Source organism: Ciona robusta, chromosome 2 (assembly GCF_009617815.1).
Source record: "Ciona robusta chromosome 2, ASM961781v2".
Lineage (NCBI taxonomy): Eukaryota > Metazoa > Chordata > Ascidiacea > Phlebobranchia > Cionidae > Ciona > Ciona robusta.
The window spans coordinates 2,586,732-2,610,549 of record NC_143236.1 but is presented as its reverse complement, the minus strand read 5'-3'; the positions used below and the strand labels follow the sequence as shown (position 1 = coordinate 2,610,549).

The window sequence follows — 23,818 nt, the reverse complement described above, 5'->3', positions numbered from 1 at the left end:
CCTAAATATACGGAAACAATTTGGTGTCTGGTAATATGCTGACATGTGTTACTCTTCACTCAGTTTATATATTGGCGATACTTTAAAATTGATGCTTGTTTTGTCGCATATGAGTTACGAAGTATGAAATTTCGTGGGTAGTTATTTTTTTGTAGTACAATATATAACTGAGAATTTAGACAAGCCCTGTGGGATTATTGAGTTGAAGTAATATCTGTTTAGTGTCATGCCAAGAGACACATACGCCCACAATGATAGCAGGGATTAATTTTGCTAAGAACGAGCCTTGGATCCGTAAAAAAACAAAGGACCTGCGAAATTAGGAGTCTGGTTTTGGGGGTAAAATAAACTGTTTGTGCTGACGCTTTGTGGCGAATAATTTGAATAACATTATCGTTAGGTGGCGTGCAAGGATGTATTGAATTCCCGGCAACTGCGCTAATTTCAAAATTCGGTTATCGTTCTTTTATGTGGTGTTCGTTACAACATAAAAAGTATGTGTTATTTGTTTGTGTTTTCGTTTTTCAATTAAAGTTTCATGATCTTCAGAAGTAGCAGGAACTGTAGTACATATAGTTTTTTGATATATTCTCTAAGGTATTAGTTGAAGTCACGACATATGTAATGAAATAACTTTAAAAAAAAACAAGAACTATAACATAAATATGGAAAAGTCGTCAAGGCGACGTCGAGGACGACGGAAAGGTGGGTTACTCTTTACAGGAGTATTGTATTTTAATTCTAAAATCATAATTAAACCTAGCAAAGGCAAAATCAATAAAGTCTATGAAAATGATTTTACCAAGTTTCTCAAAACAGTCAGAAATTTAAATTGTGCTACTCATCTATAAAATAACAATAAAATAACGAGGCAATAACTCTTATTTTGTTATACAGTTGATTACGTGGATGTGGCCCCTTCCACAGACCTCCCTCCACTTGTTGAAGGCGAACTTCGTTGTTTGCTTTATATCACAGTGGGTGAGATAGTGTGGGGAACCACCGCCCCCGCACGACCTGCCCCAGTTTCACCCGCACATATTCGACTGCGATGGTGGGGTGAAGCTACAGATGGAACATTTTTCAGGTATTTTATTTTGTTCTTGATTACATTGACTTACAGTAATTGATTCGTTATTGGTTTTGTTGGATTTCTTGGTTAGGGAAAATTTGAATGAACAAACTTATTTAAAATTGGATGTTAGTGCAATATGAAAAGAACCAACTTAAAATTTTTCGAAATTTTAATCTAGTGGAGCCTATAATATATATATATAAATATTGTTAGTGTTTGTTTTTTAACTACAGCATTTATAAGTAAATATAAGTTGTAGTTAATATTTATATCTACACACAGTCTTACATGCTTGTAACTATTTTATATGTGATTTAATTTTTATGATATAATTTAAGTCCATTCTTTAGGCCACAAACTACTAGAGATGATAGACCAGTGAGGACAAGATGTCAGTTTGGGATCCGATCTGGACCAAAGCAAATGGCAGCATATTTTCATGATATGGGTTCAGTCACGTTTGATATTCAAGCCAGTCCAAAAAGTCTTCCAATTGGAAGAGTACAGGTGATGCTCTTTAACATTTTTAATCTACACCTAATATGTGGGTTTTAAACTTTTAACAGCCACATTTATCTGCCCTGCTTTTTGTACATGCCATAGTAATATGAAATGTATTTATCTGCACCTAAAAGTGGTAATGATGTTATGTTAAATGGTAAATACTGATCTAAACGTAACCTCAGGTACCTGGCATCTCAAGTTTATCAGCCAGCAATCCAATCCGAGGATTCTTCCCCATCATCTCCTCCTCCTCCAGGAAGATGGGAGAACTCCACATCACAATGAGCTTCAAACCAGTGAGAGGAGCATATGATGATAGTGATACTGGAACAGATGGTTCTATCTCTGTTAGGTGAGTTGATTTTGTTACATGCAAAAGTGGAACTGCATGTTTATTTAATACACCAAATAAACTTTTTTTTGAATAGAAAATTCACATCTGATATTTAGACCTAGGATGTTTTACTACTTAGTCCAAACGCAGTTACACAAACCAGTTATCTGGAAATTGTTAGCAATCTCAAAAGTGTACGAAGAAAGAAAATAATCCAGTGTATATTGTAATAGATATTAGAGCCCGACCGATATTGCTTTTTTCAAACCGATATTTTAATGCACCTAAAAAACTTGACTGATTAAAACGGAAAAATCTGATATAGCTGATAAAATTAAACTAACAGGCCTAATTATTATTAATTAGTTATTAGTGAACTTGTAATTACTTAATTGGTTAATTTGTAATTTTTTAAAATAAATTTTACCTCCCTTCCATTAAACAAACATTATATTTATCAGCTATGGCAGTTTGTGTATCACGTTGACACGTAAAGACGCGTAAGTGACCTAAAGTAACCTCGACGTTACACGCGCCTGATAAACATGACATGCGGTGGACGCGTGATCAGACGCTTTGACCTAGTTTAATACTTTAGATTTTTACGAACGAGTTGAATTAGGTATACGAGTGAGTTATGTTTATGAACAAGGTATCGCTCTGCATTAATTCTTGCTTACGCACGTTGCTGGCCGTCTGGTTACTTAGCGCCGATAATATCGGCCGTTTTTTGCCCTTGCCGATAATCGGTAAATCCCCAAAAATGCGGCTGATATATCCGCTAACCGATAATCGGTCATGCTCTAATAGATATGTCTATTTAAGTTGTTCTTTCTGATCCACAGATCTCGTACAACAAGTATAGGAGGAAGAGGAAGCCGTCGTAGCAGCAGATCAAGGAATTCAAGCACTGGATCAAGGTCACGCTCTAACAGTGCTGGGTGGGTTTTAAATTCTAAAAAAATAACAAAGTTATATATTTAATAAAACTTGTCTATTGTGCCTGTATGCCAAACAATCATGAGTAAATAATTTCTTGTTTTAAAAAAATATTTTTATGTGCATTATTAGCAATATTTCTCTGCCGTGTGGTAGCGTAAGCGGCATTTGACTGTTTATTTTCACTGGTCCTTGCTATTACTATCACTGGTATCTCCCAAACTTCAATCACTTGTATATGGCATACAACTACTATGATTGTATTTCATTTCAAGCAGTAGTCGAGGTCGACGTAGCAACAGTGGAGAAAGAAGAAGAGGAAATCCTCCCTCTTCCAATAGGAGGTTGAGGAGCAGGAGTCGATCAACTGAATCAAAAACATCTTCCGCATCACAAAGATCTAGATCGGGTAAACGATTTTGTGGATCAGGCAATGCCTTGACTCTTACACAGCCCCCAATTATTATGGGGCTGTAGTGTTATAATGGAAATGATTATCGTTTTGATGCTAAATCTCCATTTTCTTTGCTGCCTTAATTAATTTTGTCTTTGCTATCTTATTCATAAAGATAAATAAAATATCATAAATCATTTTGTATGTTTTTAGTTAAGGGTTTGTTGTTTGTTTAATATGTTCATCTTTACAGATAAATTAACTAAATTGATGAGGTTTCCACATGTCATAATGCATGTTTTTTACACACTGTGAGTGTGACCTACCTTCATATAACCGTAACTTTATATTTCATGATATTCAGGTAAAGTAGTTGGTTCCCCACCAAGTACTTCAACACCAGTAAATCAACCAAGAAATGAAAATCCCACTCCACGTGGCATTGATGCTATGCTCGAAGAGAATGGTTATGATTTGTATGGTTGTAATGATAATGCTGTACATGGTAAGCTTGCTTGGGGTCTGTATCGATTGTAAACAGTTTTAATGTCTCTTATTAATGTGTATATCTATATTGACTAGAGCCGTTGCAATAATATGTCATCACATGAAATAAATCGTAATGAAATTTTTAAAATCAAATATGTTAATCTATTTTATTCTACAGTGTATAGAAGCTATTTAAAACAGAAAAGCATAAAAGCAGCATATTTTGTTGGTCACTTGTTTTTGTAAAAATTTATATACATGCAAATAGTGTGTCAACAGTCAAAATTTGTCACAATTGTTTTGTTTTAGAGAGAATAATAAAGATCAAAACCACCGTGTCTTCTTCAAAACCTCAAATCCAACATCCACCTACAGATGCAATTACTGGTATGTTATAACAATATATTGACAACTTATATAACTGGGTTAATTTCCGTGAATCTGGCCCTGATTTATTGTTCATGAAGTTGGCGATTTATTCAAGTTCAATCAATGGCTGTGATGTATATTATTCCTAATACAGCACCAGTAGCCTCTAATTTGAATAGAAGAATTTAAACTATGTCTGCACCAATTTACATTTTATAAAAAATAGTATATAAATATTAGTCCATTACCATTATCCTTCAGTAAAATTTGTATTTTTTTGAATTTTGGGAGTATTACCCCTTCTAAAATTCTGTTACGTATCTGCATGAATTTAGTTCATGCGGAATTATCGCTTAAATATTTTAAATGTTGCACAGCGTATTGCCACTTTTCTATCATAAACCAACTTTTAGAGTTACTGAACCGTGGTAAGCAACTTCGTGACGAGATGACAAGATGTGCATTGTCATCGGACACCGTGTTCACACGACCTGTGTCTGTCGCTCGCCACCAAGTGGAGGAAATTAGGCAACCAACGCACATGCCCAAACAAATACATCAGGTACTTGTACATCGTACATGTTATTTTACTAGCAAAATTTAGCATGTTTTACCCGATACAATTAACCAGCGCTGTGGATTAGTGGTTGGCATGATCTCACTTAAAGGTTACCAGTTTACCACTGCTACCATTGTGAGTGTATGTGGCCTTGGGTAAGACAATGTGCGGCAATTGCTCCAATCCAGTGCTCCCTTACGAGTTATAAAATAAAACCCCTTGAAAAATAATCACCCAAAAAGCTATATAAATTGTTTATTAATTTAGTTTTCTTATGTTTGTATTTGTTAGAAACTATGGGTATGATTATAAACTAGAAAATGTACTTTAAATATTTTATATTAACATTATAATTTCCACAGCCACCCAAGGAAGTTGAACACGTACCTTCCCAGGTTCCCATGAAATATTTTCCAACCTTAACCCACCCACCCACTCCAGCTATCAACGAACACAGGTAGAAATAAGATTCAATGTTAAAAAATATTCTCTTTCTGATAATAGGTAGAACACATTAATTTAATTGATCATTTTTTTAGTTGAAACAGCATTTTTCTCAGTAAATTTTGTTATGTGACATGATAGTGTTACATATATCGTATAGTGCAAATAGATGGCTTTTGCGCAATCACACTGTTAACTTTGTTAAAACAACCATAATTTCCCACCACACCAGGTGCGACACAGATGTTCGTATTGTTGATATGGTGTTGGGAGCTAAGGGTTTGCAACATGATATTTCTATGTTCTCGGACATGTCATCTTTTGGTTCCACAAGAGCGAGCATGGTATCCGAGCTTGAAGATCCACTTCATGATGTTTCAATCTTGAACCATCTCTTCTATAATAACACGGTAAGAACCATAGGCACCACATGTGCCACATTTTTTAATTTTTAGAAAAATTCTGCAGCAACACTGTTAAATAGCAGTTAAGTCATTAGCCATTAGAAATTAAACAAAACTTTATTGATTAATGTGGAAATACATTAAACTTTGGCACTGATTGTTTGTATAGACGCTTAGCAGTACATCTATAATAGGCAACAAATTTTATAAAAACGCATAAGATGCGGTGGTAGTTTAAATTTGTTTTACCCACATTCTTCTGAAATATATCTGGCATATTGTTTGTAATGTACACTGAATAATGCAATGCAGGAAATTCTGGGGTAAGCCTGCCTACCTTGCCACCCCATGTTTTGCGCCTATGTTAGTAACAAATGTCTCTTTGTTACTATTTTTATGCATATTACTGTAACATAAATAGCAAAGTGAAATTAACAAAACTCCTGTGCTTAGTTTGTATTTTAAATATATAAATACAATGCAAAATTTCAATTAAACTGTTCGAGATATTTTAATTGTACACTCATATACCACATTTGTTGCCATTGTTAACATCGTAAATATGGTCGAGCTATGTTCATATTTCAATCTAACTGTCATGTTTGAATTCCCTTTGTTGATCCAGGTATACCCAACCACCAATACAACAACCACATCTTCACAACATCAACCACACACCACTGTTACCTCCTATTCTAACCAGACAACCACCCAAACCAACCATCAGGTATGAAAACTTCTGTACATTCTTACACATCTCCGGAAGAACCTAAGATGACAATAGTTAGATGCATTTAAATATAGCTTGTCACAAATATAACAATGTGTTAAGTTTGTTTTTAGTACACAGGATATATTAATACTTTTTTCTCAGATATATTTTGTCCTAGCAATTTTTTGTACACGCACAAAACACGTACAATAGATTGAGAACCAGCCTATTATACAGCTATTTGTTTATGCTGTAACTTTTGATAATGAACTTATTTTTCACATTAAAACTTACCCTGTCTTTAAAAAGCCATTGGAAATCTCTGTCCATCCAAGGTTGTGTAACCATGCTTAAGCATTGATCTTTTTTTTAAAGAAAATCTCAGTCTCAACAATCCACAAACCACCTACCCAACCTACAACAACAAGTGGTCACTCTGTAGAAAAACTTACATCTCTCGGTCATGTCCATCTTGCCAGGGTAGTCGTTAAATCTCTTCAGTTGAACTTTGACCTTGACTCTGAAGAGGAAGGAGTCAAAAGTCGAGTGAAGAAAACTAAGCAGATAAAATCCAAACCCATTCCTGCCCCGGCAAAAAATAAGAAATCAGGGTAGGATACTTTTTTGTTTTTATTTTTAACAAGAGTACTGAAAATTATTTTTTTGCATTGTTTCCCATTATTAATAATAATTTTTAATTCATGTGCCCCCATACTATAATATTTTATTTTTTATGTTGTTATGATGCAACAAGAATTGTTCATGCAATAAGTCTACTGCTCTATGTGGTTAGAGTACTTGTTAAGGACCTGGGATTTAGGTCAGTTTGACCAATACCCATACACCTCTGGGTGGGACTCGTCCTTCCCACAACTACCGAAACATTTCACAGTAAACCACCAAAACGTATAACATATTATTTTTTAGAACTTTCTTTGTTGAATATAAGTTTCCTAAGGATTCACAGCGAGCATCAACAGCAACCGCGCACGACGTAACGAGAGTCGCATCAAGAAAAGTCACCCCAGGTGTGTAGTGGGCTGGGATTTATATTTTATTGCTTGTGTGTTTTTCTTTTAACTTTTCCATGATTTAAATATGTATTCTTTGTCTGGAAACATTAAATAAAACAATGCACTAAAATGGCATTCCGTTTATAAAGGTAAGAGTAAGACGTTTTTTCTGAACACATTTCAACTGGTGGTTGATGCTTCATTGTAGGCTATCATTTTATAATGTTACTCTAGTGAATTGCACCTCTTATAATGTAATGCATTTCAGTACTTTTAATTACCCACTGCTCGCGCAGTTTTGTAATCTATATTCCTGCGTTTCTCGCTTTAGTTTATTAATTATAATATAGGATATTAGATAATATATTATATTGAAACTGTTTAATTACATGGTTCTATAGGAGGGTTGGTAAAATTCGACCAACATTCTATTTTCCCCATCCGATTCAATGCGACAACTGTCACCAGATGGATGAGTGACAACCTCTTGTTTCACATCTTTCACAGGAAACCAAAAGATAAAAAGGTGGCATAATTATTTATTTATGTTAATTTTTTTATCAAGCTTACTAATATCGGTATGCTTTTGTTTACAGGATATTTGTGGATACATTTGTATCCAGTTTTAAACATGACATCCCATATCTGAACTTGCTAGGCTAATGTAGGTTACATGATAGTAAACATAACAGTTACATTTTTCATAACTGTTTTATTGTTGAAATTGAATGACCAGTATTCCAAGTTAAATTTTTGGTCAGTCACATTTTTGTATCAGTATCTCTTTAATTACAAAAAAGATAAACCATTAATATTAACATTGTTGTTTGTGTTTTTTCTCCCTTAATTTAAATATTAAATAATCAAACAACCAACCCCCTCACCACCACCACCAGGCTTCACTGATTGGAGTGGCAACTATTCCCTTGCATGTCGTGATCAACGATACAAATTTATCTTACACTGGTACCATCAATGTAATGGACCATGATGCAACTTCCAAGTCCATGGTTGGTTCTGTAAAGGTAAGTTTCAGCAGATCTCTTATGGGTTGTCTAAATTGTCACCTGCTGTCATTGTTGACATATGTATTCTTAGCTTGTTCTTTAAGATCTCATTGGTGAGTTCTTTAAGAACACAAAAACAGCCATTTATTAAAAATAATATCCCTTCCCCTGAAATAATTTCCCACAAAATTAAATACATGTAACTTGTAAGCATGCATGAGGTATATGTAACAGCACTTCCTGTTATAATAGCTGTTGTTTGGTGAGCATAATAAGTTTTTATTCATTCCTATAAGCAGTTCTAATTTGATCAATCTTTCTAGTTTAGTAGTTTACAGTGTTTTTTTCTCTGTTATATTTACATATTGTTGGTCCCACATCAATGCAATTAATTTTAAAATCAAACTATGGAAGTGAATTTTTCATATAATATATTGAAAATGAAAGACCATTATATATTTTATTAAAAATATATATTTATTGTAGGTTTCTATTGAACTGACGGCTGACAGCAAAGACTTGCCACGGCAGATGTCACCTGCCAAACAACCTTCATCAGTTACAACCCCTAACCCATATACAGTATCAAAGGTCATAACAGAAGAGAGAAAAACAGACGAAGCTCGATATTCCCTAAAGAAAAGGTGGGGTTGTATGGTATATATTATTCTATATTTGCATGCCTTTATTTACATTTTTTAAATTTCGGGTAGGAGTTTTACAGTAAACCAGCTGTTCCAAAAGAGGGAGTTTCCTTTCTGAAAATTGGTTTCTACTAATATAAAAAAACGTGTTGCTATAGGGCAGTCGAAACATTAAAATGTCACTTTTTCTAAAGAGCAATTTCAAGAAAATAATTCCTCTTTTTTCCGGTAAATTACATTATGTTAGAACCGTAGAAAAGCTAGATTGTATACACTTAAAATTTTATTTATGATTTTTTTAATAAACTTTGCTGATTATCTTTTAGGGGAATTCCCCATGAGGTGATTCCCGTGCATCATAGTCTGGGACAAAAAGTATGCATCTCAGATAACATAGAAACAACATATTCTGAAAATAAAACTGCTGCACCAACCACCACCATACTACATCTGTATATTATGCTGAAAGAAGCAAGAGATATACCAGGTCAGTGGAATATGAAAGTGTTTTATATTTTTATATTTCTTAGCTTCCTTAAAAAAGTACCCAATTCACGTCTATGTTATACAACATTTATTTGCCATGGAACATTGGTTCGCATGCCTGCTTGTAGCTTAGTGGATGCATAGTTTGAGGTTTGATCTGCTATCATTGTCAACATATGTGTCCTTGAATAAGACAATTAACAGCACCGACCTGATGATGTTGTTCTGTAAAGCAGACGCAACGTGGGTTCTTTTAGATCACAACAAACAACTGCTGAAAATTTTATTTCTTTACCAGCTACTCGAGTGACGTGTGGTGCAGACATGACTCGAAATATTGATCCGAACGTTTACCTCGTGTGTCGAGCGTTCGCATCAGATGAACCTTCCAAGACAGGTGTGGTGTGGAATACTTCAAATCCTAAGTTTGACTTTAATTTGGTGAGTGGAACTCAGCTTTACTGATGCATTAAATTATGTAAAGTTATGACTTTATAATATACACATCACACATGCTCACTTTGTCTAATATCTTAAAATGAGCATTTTTTTATTAAGTTGTGTTTCTAACATTTAATTTCTTAAACATATTTCTTTTTATTAAAAGGTTATGCAAATTTAAAACAACAATTTTATTCCAAGGTGTTTTAACTTTTGTATTGGTCCTGTTTAAAGAAAAAGGTTTTATGTAATTAGTAATGAAGTATTTTTATCTGCTCCCAGGTGACTCCAGTTAAAATAAATAGCGCGTTGTTTACAAGAATGAAGGATAATTATGTGGTAGTTGAGGTGTGGACTAAGGTACCCACTGAATCAAACCACGCTGATAAACTGATGGGTTTAGCGAAGATTCCACTTCATCTGTTCTATCAGTCATTAAAGGATTCAGAAATAGCACGGTGGGTCATATATATAGGATTCCTTAAATTGGTGTAAAGTGATTATCATGCATGTTTCCAGTCTACAAGTTCAAGGCTTTACACTGCTACCATTGTAGGCATGTGTCTTTGGTCAAGACAAGAGTTGTCTGAACTGTTAGCAAGAAACTTACAGTAACCCCTAAGAAGGAGCTTGGTGTGTGAAACAAAACACCTATTAATGTTGTGGCTGGCTGTATAACATATGCAAGCAGTAGAAAGTAATTGCATTTTGTCCTAAATTTTGGATTTTACACTGAAAATTAGACCTGTTCACAGCTCTATATGTAAAAAATATAATAAAGTATCTCACACATTTCTAAGCTGATATTCTATATTTACCATTCCCCCCACAGTGCTGTATTAACATCTCACTATCCACTTATATCCATGGATGGATTCACACCGATAGTTGATGTGTTCACTGGCCATGAAAGAGGAAAATTGAAAGTCCTTCTTGCACTTGGTACCCAGGATCAGGTATATGGGGAATATGCTTAAAATAAGCTGGGTTTAAGTTATCACACCAGGGTCATGCTTGCTTGTTTGGCTCAAATATTAAATACACAGGGTGCTACCTATTGTCGATGGTTGTCAAAAGTAATTTTATGATAATGAATTGTGCATCTGCTTTTATGCAGCTATGAGGATTTTAATATGATAGGAATTTAATGTGTTTAAGACAGAGACAAAAGGAGACCTGTATTTGTATTTCTTTATGAATAGAATGTTAAAACAGTTTACAAAAGTCACATAGTCTAAAGATTTTTTAATCATTTTGTATAAAAATCACGCCGATGTTGTTTGTTATAAAAAATATTAAAATTTGTTTTTAAAGTTCAACTAAAACCGATTTAAAATTATTTTTCTCATTTTTTAGATTTGCTCACTGAGGAAATCTAAGGAGCAGGAATCCTCCGTTCCTGTTCCTCCTGATCCGCATCACTTAGATGATCCCACAGACGCAGAGGATGTTGATAGGAACATCATCGGACCTGTACAACATTCATTTGAGATCAAGATTGTCGGGATCCAAGGATTTAAACCTCTCGATAATCAGGTGAAAAAACGCTGAAAATAATTTTGTCCAAGTTGTATATTCCGTACATGATACATTATGCAATGTGAAATATTCATTTGTTTTAATTTGCGAAATTTAAAATTATTAGGTTACTTTTTGGATTTTCGATTAGTTAGTTACATCAGGAAATTGTTTGTTAGATTTTTTTAACTTATTTAAAATGTATATGATACAAAAGTTGTTTTATTAGTTAGCCATTGCTAGTTGTGCAACGTTAGCCATTGCTAGTTGTGCAACACTGTTGTAAACATTGTAAATATTGCCGCTAGTTTAATGCTACATATAACTTAATAAGTGTGTATCTTTATGTATAAACAAAGAATTGTTCAGAAAATTTTTGACAACAATGCATTTTCACCTAAAAGCAGTGACATTTGTTAAAGTTTTGTTGTTAGGATTTTGGTTTAAAAAAGTCAAAGGTTAAAAAGTTTAAATTTTGTTTTAAATAAAATAAAAAGTTTTGGTTTTAAATGAACCAAAATAATTTGTCACTGGACCACATCCACCACACAGGTATGGGGGGAGACGGATTGTTTCGTTCAATACGACTTCCCAACTCAATGTAAAAATCCTCCAGATGTTGGAGATGAATCTTCATCAGATGATGATCAAAGAGGTTCGAATCAGATTTATTTAATGTTTATTATAATTAACAGACAAACTGTAGCAATAATTATGTTTAGGATTATTTAATTTTTTTCCTTTAGATAATTTCTGATAAATGTTAAAAGTTTTCCTCTTGGTTCAGCTTTAAAGCCAAGGTTTTTCAATTTCAGGTTTCATATATCTTAAATTATAAGTATACAATTATAAATTTAAAAATAACATAAACTTAACAAATAATTGATTATAATATTGTAAAAAAATGTTTTAAAAAGTATTTTGACTCTTTGCAGAATTAGCCCGAATGAAATCTTATCGAACAGACGCGACACTCTGTGTCCCTGACCCACATTTTCACCACTTGAAGTCTCACTCCTTCCACCCACCCTCCTCAGTTCCGGTTCAACGAATTTTACTCTCAACCTGTTCCGGTGTGGGGAAACACCCAGGTGGGGGAATCCCGTTTGAAGTATGGTCAAGGTTCTACTACCCAAATGTCAGAGACCAACTACTTGCCTCGGTAAAATTCTTTTTATCCAAAAACTTTCCATAAAGTGTATTCATGTGTAGTAACTATTGTTGTATAATGTATGGTTCAATTCTTCATAGAATTTCTAATTTTTTAATATGCACCATGTTTTTTGTTTTTTTTTTTCGTTTACCCATGTTACAATATTAGGGGAGTCTCCTTGTTTACTAGTTGCTTTTGTTATTATAAGTTTGTTTTATATATTTGCATACCAATTAAAAAAAAGTTAAAAAAAGAGAAAACCTAAACCTTGTTCAGTTGGATTTTCATCTTTATTTAAACTGATAGCAATATTGAAAAGTGAGTTACATACAGAATACCTAACACATTCCTCTGCCTCTTCCATTCCTGATCTTACAACCTCAGTTTTCTTTTCCCAGGGATCATTACCGACCGCAAAACTTTGCGCTCTTATTACAATGAACAACAACCGAGTCTCCGAGCAGACTTTCCACATACCCCTTGTGTTCAGTGACCCGGAACCTGGGTCATCGACCTCAGCTGGCAAACTTCAAGTATCTGTGAAATATAAATCATCAGGTGAGGGGGGGGGTAGCATTGGAACAATAATCATGGTTTCAAGATGGATATATAACTTGCAAAATTCACAGACTTCATTACATGCATTCCAGATTTCTTACTGTAATCTGCACAAAAATATTCATAGTATATCTGTTGAAAAAGAAATCGTGTAGTTTTACCAATTTGCACTGTGCCAACTGTAATGCTCATGCAATGAGGTAATATGTCAACTCTGGTATAAATCTTGAGACCCATGTGATGCCGTAGCATAATACCTCCATAGAATAAAATCATAAATCCGAAAAAATGATAAGAATTGTAATCATAATTTCTCTTTTCCAGTGTCATCAATGAATGAGGTGAAACCAGCGCTTGATTTCGGTCGAACTGTGAAGCTGGAAGTTGGTGTCATACGAGCAAGTGGTCTTCAGTATGCAGCAAGACTCGCTGCTTCTCTGATATCTGATTCTGAGCTGAATTATTGTGCAGGGGTTGGCGTAAACACTTATGTGATGATGAAACCATCTTTTGTTAATAATGAGGTAACTTGTTTTTAACATGGTAACTTTTACATGCAAGCAATTTTATATGGGAGAAAACTGAAACCAATGTGATTTTTAACTTTTTAAAATTATTAAAATCATGAAAACTTTAATTGCTGCATTTGAAATCATTTTATTTACTCAATACAAATGTGGCATCTTTAGGAACTTATATGTTCTTGCCCTCTTTTATTGCCAATTGTTTAAAATTCTTCTTTTTACCAATGTCAGATGTTTAACACTTTCGGCGCCAATCTACGTATATATACGTTTAAGTAACAATGGTTCCCGGTGCCATCCCACGTATATATACGTTTTAGCATTTTTTCATTGTTACGAGTGCCGCGTTGCATTTAAACTAATAGTAAACCACGTATATATACGTACGGTCGATCTAGGCTGTATTGAGACTAAATGCGAATGTCTGCTTTGAGATTACGTTATTTTTGACCAATTAGCTTGTGACTCTGCGATCAGCTGTTTCTGACGATTTTCAAGTATATTTTACGCAATACTACTAGTTTACAATGTTTTCACTGCTGGAATATTTACGGATAATGGTTCAAACTTTAATGATTTAGTGTCTGATCATTACAATTATGATGTTGTGAAGTTTTGTTTTGTTTAATACTTATTCTTCCGGCTCTAAAGAAAAGTGAAGTTATGGATACATTGGTAGTGATGTTATACGTCCACACAAACGGAAAAACATGGATATGTCACTGTTTCTTGGATTCCTGTTACTTACTGTTGTATAATTGGCAACTTTCAATTGCAATTCATGGCTTATTAAAAATTTAATAAAATCCTAAATTCTTGCGGCACCCAGTGTCCGATTGTTCAAATTAGTGCGGCGCCGAAAGTGTTAACTGACATTTATTTTAAAAACTAATGAAATTTTTTTTTGGTAGTTTTTAACCAGTGAATTTTTTCAGACACTTCGTAAAACACACTGTGTGTCCCGCTCCTTTGCCCCGGACTTTAATCATCACTTTGAGCTCTCCTGCCCTCTTGTGGAATACAGGGATAGTGTTTCGCCGATATCTCTCGCTAGTTCACTTGCATCTGGACAGCTTGAGTTGGAGTTGTGGCATCGGTAAATTTTTAGTTTATTTTAAGAAGTCAGTTTGCCAATTATCCATTATAATAAACTTAACAAAAAATAAATCTAACACATAAAAAAGTAATGGTTAATTTTTAAATTACTTTTATTAGTCTGTTTCAGTTTTAAATCAGAACATTTATTTTAAATATATATTAAATTATATATAAGGACCTCAGACTTCAGTTGCAAAGTTTGAGAATTGGGATGGGAGTAAAATAATCTATAAAATAAACCTCTCAAATAACAACAAAAAAAAACTGTTCAACAATATAGGATCTATAATCCACCAGTGTGCGCAACTCATAATAATTATTTCTAAATTCATTAAAGTCTTCGTTGTTCTTGCCCTCCTACATACAACAGTTAATGGCTCTTTACTAAAAACATAAAGAATAATATGATGGCTCTTTACTAAAAACATATTTCAGGCACATATAGCAGTTCAATGTGATTCTATTCTATTCTGTATGGGTGAGGTCTGTGGGTTTAGGCCAGACTTGGTCCATTACCCCAACACCCTTGTACGTCCGGAAGTGACATCCTCGCTGTAGTGAAGTTCTTTGTACATCTTCCGACTCTAGTGTTTCAATCAAGTTCCGTTTTCTGTCCCGATTTTTGACCCGTAGGACTCCATCTGCGGACTATTTCTGCGAACTCGTTTTCCGAAATGTGATTAAGCATTGCAGAAAAATTTTGTTTAAACACGTATAACAATTAAATTTTATTAAATTTCACATAAAAAAAACTTTCATTAGACCTTCACCAAATGATGGCAGAAATGCTGGAGATATTTTACTTGGACGAGCAAAAATTCCAACACAAGATTTATTAACCCACACCACTGGTAAGTATATACCAAGTTACCAACTCTGGTATATATTTAGTCCCATAAGGGTATTGCATTGAAACCTTACCCATATATAACAGTATATTTTGTTTTTCTATTTTATAAAATAAGTTACATTTAACCTTAGGACCTTAACCCTACAAAATAAAATGTATGTATCGTTATGAAACGAATCAATTCTGATACAATAATCTTCCATCCAGGTTTAAAAAGATGGCATCAGCTGACTTCATTAGATCCGAATAAAAACAACTCCCCTGTAAATGTTGGTGCCATAGAAATATCATTATCATTCACATCACGACCGGACCTTGAATTACTTCTTCGTGCAGCCAAGTCAGTGGGGTGGAAGCCAACCACTGTTAGTGACTTGTCACGTATGCTTGTGGCTGATAGTGTGGGTGTGCTGAGACCTGTAGAGGAGTTGTCAATTCCTCACAGTGTTATAACCGCATGTGTTACTGTAACAAACGCATGGTTTCCGACCCAACATGCACTGGCTGCAGATGGCGGGTTAGACAGGAAAGCTCATGTCTACCTACATTACAAGTTCTATGATAAAGACTCTGTGACTTCGAGTCTCTGCTCTGTGGCTCCTCATACATTAGACAGCAACATTGCGATGGCAAAACTTGCTCACCGTCGATCATTCCTCTGTAAACCATCACAACCCCTTGTGTGGTTCCTACGAGAAGAAACCTTACAGCTACAAGTTTGGCTCACTTACTCACGGTCTGAAAAATCGCATCGCCGGCCATTGGATCGTGACGTGCTGCTCGGCACTGCGCATGTGGACCTCTCCACCATGCTAGTAGGTGGGCTGCATCGTCAACAACACATCAGTGGTTTGTATCCACTCTTTAAAGCAGGAGTGGATGACCTTGGTGGAGCATCAGTACGTGTGTACGTTAGTCTCAACCCTGGTGACCACAGCAAACCTTGTGATTTTGAAACATCAGATGATTTCTGTTCCATATCAGAATCTATTTTATCAGAATCCAACGAATCACAACCAGATTCCCAACCACAGGAAACTTTGGTTACAAAATCCAACGAGTTCTCATTCTATGCTGCTGTGTCAGTAGAAAGAGCAATGCACCTTCCCCCATTATCCCCAGTCCAAGATGATCAATCTAATAAAACAAGTCGTTTTGTTTCCTATCAAGTCCTCACAGGAGACAAAGACACAACCACCATCACGTGTGCTGTCAGCAGCTCATCTTGCCCTGTGTGGAACGACAGCAAGCAAGTTCTTCTTGACAGAAAACTTCTTGATCCTGGAGGAGGGAGCGTGCTCTTCCGTGTCTGGGATCGTGAGTCCGGCAACGAAGAGGATGTAGTCATAGCAACGGATCGAATGATTGGGTTTGCAACAGTCGATATATCTGTTCTAAGCTCCGGTTTTGGGGCAGTGAATGGTTGGTATAATCTTCTTGACATTCATGGCAACTGCCAGGGTCAATTAAAAGTAGCAATCACTCCAACGGAACCATTAGCTCCCAACCAAACAACAACACATGACAGACCTACCAATCAACCTCTGCAACAAACACCATTCTCAAACAGCATATTGCATTCGGTGCCTATTTCTATCCCAGTCCAAACACCTTCAGGAAGCATGTACTACCCTGGTGTTCCAAGTTCAGGTCAAACAGTTGGTTCCACATGTAAAAATAAAGAAAACATAACTCCTCACCCAACATATTACGACAGAAATCATAATTACGAAGCACCCCATCCTAACATAACTTCAGTCTCAGCTCTCCCACCACGCACATTATATAATCATGATCAACAGCAAGCGTGTCTGCTTGGTACTTTACAAAAGCAAATGAAAGAGCTTGAAGAAATCAAACGCAACTTTAGCAGGAGGATTCCTAAACCATCATTTAAACCTTACATATCAGATGGCCAACCATTGATAGAACCAGATTGTGAACCAACTTCTGCAACGAATTCTCCTATTTCAAGTCAAGGTGAAAACACAACAACAGCAACAATGCAACTATTGCAATCTGACAATGTATTGCCCACACCGACTACAACATCATACCCAGCTAGTAAACCCACCGTACACATGTCGTTGTTCAAACCCAATAAAAAAGATTTTGATGATTATGACGAAGGAATGGCCGTCAGTGACAATGAGTTCTCGGATGTAGAGATTGTTTGTCCTCGTAATCTAAATCAACAAAGCGTAATCGATCTCCCGCCACTAGGTAGCGATAAAGATAAGCAGCATGAAGATGTGGCATCATTTGAACCAAATGAAGAAGAGGACTTGAGGAGGAGCAACACGGGAGATGACTTGGATGACACCAGCCTCTGGTTATCACGATCCGCTTCTCGGATGGATGAAGAACATGGTTTGGATGAGGAGGATGGTCTGGATGGAAGTTACTCCCGTGATCCTGTTCAACATGAGGAGACCATCTTGAGGATTCATAAAGACGACGTTATTCCAATTGATCCATTTATCCATGAAAAGGATGATGAAAAGGATGAAGCATCAGAAACTCTGAATGAAGAAGATGTGGATGTTGTTCATGATGATCATGATGCACTTTTGCCTCCACATCCTCCACAGGAAGATGTCAAAGCCCAGGATCATGATTTGGAAAATATTTCTGAAAAATCCGATGTAATTGATGAAAGTTCTGAAGTTCCCACAGTTAGCCAACAAGATGATGATGAGGTTGCTCCTGATATCCAGGAAGAAGAAGAACAAAAGATAGAAGAAGAAAAAGAAGAGGAACATCTGTCCTCCTCTTCCGAAGACACTATTCTAGAAATTGTTGCAGATCCTGGAATCAGCATTGAGATTGAATCCCCGGTTCCTTTCCAATCTCATCTCATCCTCTCCCCTCGAAGAGTTGCGAGCCCAACCATACCTCCTCCTGATCACAGTGAGGATACGAAATCTTCAGATGAGGATCCCTGTCCTCCAGCATCATCAGGTCCAATATTAGATCAAAAAAACCTTCCTAATTTCTTTCCTCCTAGCATGGATTTGATCAAATCAATGAGAGCACTGCAGGCAATCACAACAGAGCAAAAGGTAGATTAAATATGACTATCTAATTATGTGTCCATTGGCATCATTGCACAGTGGAAAGAGGACATGTATGTTAATATATAAAATACTCTGTTTTATTCTTCATGCTGCGGCTTGAGCAAGACACCCTAAAGTTAGCTGTAATTGTCCTAAGCCAGTGGTGAGTATTTGGTTGTCCAAACTGTTAATCATACAGGGTAAAAAAAAACAAGTTCTTATGAAGTTGCACAATTACTTGCAAGTACGCACAGTATGTTGCAGTAGTTTTAATGACTGTCTTTTTGTTACTAATTCTCTTTAATCTTCATTATCGTATTCAAAGAGATAAATATCAATTTCGATTATGTTTTCTTATTAAAAGAATTTATGAAGAAAATTGTTTCTGCAGCATAACTTAACCAAGAAACATTCTTCTGCAAATGAAGAAACAAATTCAGATCCTCAGGGTCAAGAGACAAGTCCTGCATCCCGCATCACCAGGAAGAAGTTAATGAAACCTCCGACTTTTAGTGAAGAGCAAACCAACAGACTCGCTAAAATCTTCAATTCAAAATTTGCATCTGGTTAATCTTAATAAATTAAACCATATATTAGGACATATCATACCGTTTTTATTTTGCTGCTATGTTTGTTTAAGTAGATATATATATATTTTTTGTACTGGTATTGTTGACTTTAGTTCCTGTATCGAATTGTTGTTGATGATCCGTCCCATGACTATGAAAACATCCTCGTTAAAAGGTGCCTTGTGCCAAATATCATTACACACGTCTTTGTGGATTGGAAATTAAAAACTTTACTGATTTTTTTCTCCTCCATTGGTTTTGCTTCGATTTGTTTTAAGTGGTCTTAACTTTTGGGTTGGTTTGACAGTTTGCATTGTCACTGTAGCATTTTGCATAAAAGAGGTTTTGAAACAGTGTGGTTGATTTATTTACTATAATTGTAATTAAGTGTAGCATTTTAAATACATTAATGATTAGTTCAGCATGTATGGACTAGCTGGAAGATAAGTTGTTGCCGGGAACCACTCACCACTGTTTCCGGCAGTGTTTGGTAAATGACATAAGTGTCGCGTCATTAGAAAAGTTGTGTCAAAAATATTTGGGCTATGTAGCTTAAGTTTAGGGATTGTGAAGTTGTCATGTATTGTAAGTAAATATATATTAAATTGTCCAGTAATGCAGCGAATCAATTTAAACATTTTAGCAGTTTTGCTTTTGACGCATGCTTCAGTCAAAATTTAAACTATTCAAACACTTTCACAAATCGCACGTTTTGGAAACGGCTGATAAGCGGCAACGTTTCCATGTGACTAACTTTTTGTTTGCGCGCTGAGTGTAGTGTAGATACACCCAAAGTTGGATACACCATGCGCGCTCGTTTTGTTGTAGTGATGAACGAATAGGTTCGACAATATAGCTGCTGTCTGGCCTGGTACAAGTTTTGTGTTACCGGTACAACAACAACAACAACTTAACGGCCGATGATACGCGAGTAGTTGAAGTAGTCACGCGCCTGTACTGAACTTTTCTGACGTCTCTTTAGTTTAGCGTGAGACGGGACACGTACGCAAGTGTTTCAGACTTGTGAAAGAGAAACTATCAGCATAGTACACTAACAGTGTACTATACTACCAGCGTTTCATGAAGTAAACTTTATTTACAAGATTAGAGAAATTAGTCTTACTTGGAACTGCTGCATAGCATGCAAACAAACAGTACTGGGTAGAACTAAATAAGATAGCATTGATTATTGAATTATTTCCGTGTTTTGGTAAACGTAAGTTTACAGGTAAGCCCCTTTGATGAATCACAGCTGTCTATGTCGTTGAATTGTGACGTCACAGTATAGCAGTTGTGACGTTGGTTAGTTTACACTTATTGCATGTCATTTGTTTAGCTTCAGGCATTTTAAGCAAAGTAGTGTTTAGCGAATATCTCTTAAGATAGGAAAGCCTGGCCATAGCGATTTATGGCCATGTAAACAGTAACACTTAACTGACCCCCAAAATGTCTACTATGCGAAGACGAAAGCCCAATGACCTGATCACGGACAAGGGCGACGATGGCTCCACAGCAACAAAACCCACTTCCCTGACAGGTTTGCTTTCAAAACTTATATTGGTACAATGTCGCTTTAACTTAGTTCACTGTGTAATTCATATCAGATCCGGGTCTCTTCAGCGATGACGAAGAAGAACGAGATACCGCCAGTCATACTTCTACTGTCGATAGAAGCAGCATCGCTTCTACTTCCAAGCTAAATCCTCGGGAACCCAGAGTGGTTTCATTTTTTGATAATGCGGATGGTCATTCGTTGGACGACAACGATGAGATCGGCGGAGATATTGAGCGCTTTACAAATTCCATACAGATTGCTGATGTGAACAAGGTAATGTATAGCCATGTGTCTATATGACCATATAGGCCCATATCGCCCATGTATACAAAGTATCTCCTAAATGTAAAATAAGGTAAACTTCTAGCTACCTGTGTTAGAACCTAGCACCTAAACTAAGTTCTTGTTCTTTTGTTTACCGTTCCTTGTTTGCTTTAATAACTTTTCGCATTCCATGGCCTTTAAGCGTGATTACTTTCCACAACTCGGGATTCGTTTGCTTTGTTAGTGGAACCATGGTATCTTTAGTCTATGATGAAACGCATTTTTTGGAGGCGGTGTCACAGTGTATTTTATAACTGCCACGCTTTTTAACTTTACCCATTGTATGTTTTTAACGACTGTCGTTTTGCTCTTTATTCCCTCTACGTTTTTTCAATGAACTTGGCTATTGTTTTCAAAGAGATAAATGAAATATTAAACTCAGTAGGAGAGGGCGAACGGGACACCTTTAGCACATACTATCAAAATATCGTTTTAAACAATCAACAATTAACGGTCTATGGGAGCTATGAGGATGCGGGTTTTTATAATTGTTTAAATGTTCTTTTTTCGCTATATCAAATGGGCCGGACTAATAGAATGAAAAGCTGTCCCATTTTCCCCACCCTACTATATATTATGGTAAATGAGTTCAATCAGGGCTAACTTTTTTGCAGATCGATCACGCAGGTCTCATAAAAGAGATGCACGATAGGTTCAAAAAGAAATCGCAGAAGTGGGAAAGGGAAGCTGTTTCTTATACTCGCTGGTCGTTTGGCATCAACTTTTTTATCCTTATGATGCAAATGTGCCAAATGCTTATACATCAGCTGGCTGAAATATTTGACATAACCTCAAAACGTGCTCAAGTGAGTATAGTAATGCGCTGTAGGGATCAATAGTAAATGGAAATATTATTTCTCTCGACCCGTTGAATTAGACTCCACGATTAGCGTTTCTATATATTGGCTTACTTCTTAAGTCCCCCCTCCAATAAGTTACGCTTATATGGGGTGTATAACACGACGTCGTTCACCTGTGTACATAGGTCCAACGTAACTTTCAAATGGCTTAGTCTTTAGTAACAGTTTGCAGGAAATATGGCTTTAAAACATTAAAAGTGCAGGTGAGACAGAGCATTGTGCCCCGGTTTGGGTTTTACCGACGCCTGGCTCTCCAAGATTCTCGATACAATGTGACTTATTGGACGCAGGCCGCCCAGTGTCTCATCGCTGCACTAACTGCACTGATTGCTGGACTGCAGATGAAGCTGAAGCTGACTGAAAAGGCAGAGCGTTACAGACGGGGTGCCAAAGCGTACGGTCGACTGCTACGCCTTAGCACATACTACCTGATGCTGCTCGAAAATGGCGGCAAACTAGAAGATGTTACTGACCTGTGGAGAGAAGCGATGAGGAAAGAAGGGAAATGGATACCGATGGTGAAGACCTTCATGACGATGTGATGTCGGTTCATAATCCGTTACTCCTAAAATACACTTTTTGTGGCGCAATACAAAACCTATATACCAGTGTAAGGTGATTTTTTTAGTAAGTGATATATACACTGTCCCTGTCGGCTATACGTTACGAAGTACTATATTTTTTAACTTTTCTGTAACTAATAATTTCGGTTTACATGGATAGAAGATGGATGTACTTTTATACTTGTGTGCTGGGGGGTCATCAGCTACATAAATAGTTACTGCGTATAATACACCATGAGGTTATTTTGTTTTTCTGACTGGCCAATTTCATGGGATATACATATAGTGGGGTGGGGGAAGATGGGACAACTTTAATACATAATATTCAAATAGCCTGATCGTATTTTAAACAATTAACAACGGTCTGTGGAAGTCGTGAGAATACGGTTTTATAATTCGTTGAATGTTCTTTGTTTACTACCAAATGGAAAGAGAAAACTAAACGAAAAAGTGTCCTATCTTCCCCCACCCTACTATATTAGTAGCTATCGGTAATTACCGTGAGGTGTCTTAAACAAGGACATAAAAGCTCATTATGGTATATAAACATGTCTTGCTCAGTGGTTTGCGCGCCTGCCTCACACCCAAAGGTTACTTGTTCAAGGATCGTCGTTGCTACTATCATGGGCGTATGCGTCCTCCTGGGCAATACACCTCTGTCAGCACCACTGACAAAATTACATATGTGGGAAGTCGTAAGCGGGAAAGAAGTGTATGAAACAGAGTACTCGTGTTTTAACGACTGTCGTTTTCCTGCCAAACAAGAATAAAGCAAGTTATAGTAGGGTGGGGGAAGATGGGATACCTTTGACACATAATAACCAAATATCCTGACCGTGTTTTAAACAATTAACAACGGTCGACGGGAGCCGTGAGGATGAGGTTTTATAAAAAATCGTTAAAAGTTTGTTTACTACCAAATTGGAGGAGAAAATTGGTTGAATAGGTGTCCCATCTTCCCCCACCCCACTATATAGATTCTTTTATTTATTGAAGAATGCGTCCTAACTCGCAGATCACCCATTATAACGCTAGCACTCTAACCACTGAGCTATACTGCTCTATACACGAAATAACGTTAATATATAGTAGCGACGGGAAAGATGGGACACCTTTAGCACCTAATATCTAAATGTCCTGTTCTTGTTTTAAACAATTAACAACAGTCTACTAGAGTCGTGGGGATACGGTTTCTTTTTGAATATTCGTTGTTTACTACTGATTGGGATGATAACATAGAAAGAAAAGGTGTCCAATCTTCCCCCGACCTACTATAGATCAAAGCAGCTGTATCAAAATGGTGTTAAAATTAAAAGTTTATTCGGACAATGATAGATATATTAGGGTGGGGGGAAACGGGACATTTTTAGAACGTA

At 36.2% G+C, this 23,818-nt stretch overlaps 2 protein-coding genes across 4 annotated transcripts; both read left to right on the top strand.

The window, feature by feature from the left end:
* The first annotated feature begins 132 nt into the window (after positions 1 to 132).
* On the top strand, positions 133 to 19,494 carry LOC149740065 (C2 domain-containing protein 3-like). Of its 2 annotated transcripts, none has more exons than XM_089872963.1 (30): positions 133 to 705; positions 898 to 1,087; positions 1,426 to 1,582; positions 1,762 to 1,931; positions 2,759 to 2,854; positions 3,131 to 3,261; positions 3,611 to 3,751; positions 4,045 to 4,122; positions 4,518 to 4,666; positions 5,026 to 5,120; positions 5,340 to 5,517; positions 6,137 to 6,238; positions 6,599 to 6,834; positions 7,151 to 7,251; positions 7,638 to 7,762; positions 8,133 to 8,261; positions 8,730 to 8,887; positions 9,214 to 9,374; positions 9,672 to 9,814; positions 10,097 to 10,272; positions 10,647 to 10,770; positions 11,171 to 11,350; positions 11,885 to 11,987; positions 12,268 to 12,494; positions 12,884 to 13,043; positions 13,368 to 13,567; positions 14,503 to 14,663; positions 15,428 to 15,516; positions 15,723 to 18,577; positions 18,963 to 19,494. In XM_089872963.1, the coding sequence occupies exons 1-30, from the start codon at positions 666 to 668 to the stop codon at positions 19,140 to 19,142; spliced, it is 7,035 nt and encodes a 2,344-aa protein (XP_089729089.1). In that variant the 5' UTR covers positions 133 to 665; the 3' UTR covers positions 19,143 to 19,494. The 2 variants fall into 2 exon arrangements, with proteins under 2 accessions (XP_089729089.1, XP_089729087.1); XM_089872961.1 differs by having other exon boundaries at positions 3,128 to 3,261.
* A 713-nt stretch (positions 19,495 to 20,207) lies between these two features.
* LOC149740064 (uncharacterized) lies at positions 20,208 to 22,487 on the top strand. Of its 2 annotated transcripts, none has more exons than XM_089872979.1 (4): positions 20,208 to 20,677; positions 20,745 to 20,968; positions 21,634 to 21,825; positions 22,083 to 22,487. In XM_089872979.1, the coding sequence occupies exons 1-4, from the start codon at positions 20,587 to 20,589 to the stop codon at positions 22,419 to 22,421; spliced, it is 846 nt and encodes a 281-aa protein (XP_089729105.1). In that variant the 5' UTR covers positions 20,208 to 20,586; the 3' UTR covers positions 22,422 to 22,487. The 2 variants fall into 2 exon arrangements, with proteins under 2 accessions (XP_089729105.1, XP_089729106.1); XM_089872980.1 differs by having other exon boundaries at positions 20,221 to 20,677; positions 22,170 to 22,487.
* Positions 22,488 to 23,818: the final 1,331 nt, after the last annotated feature.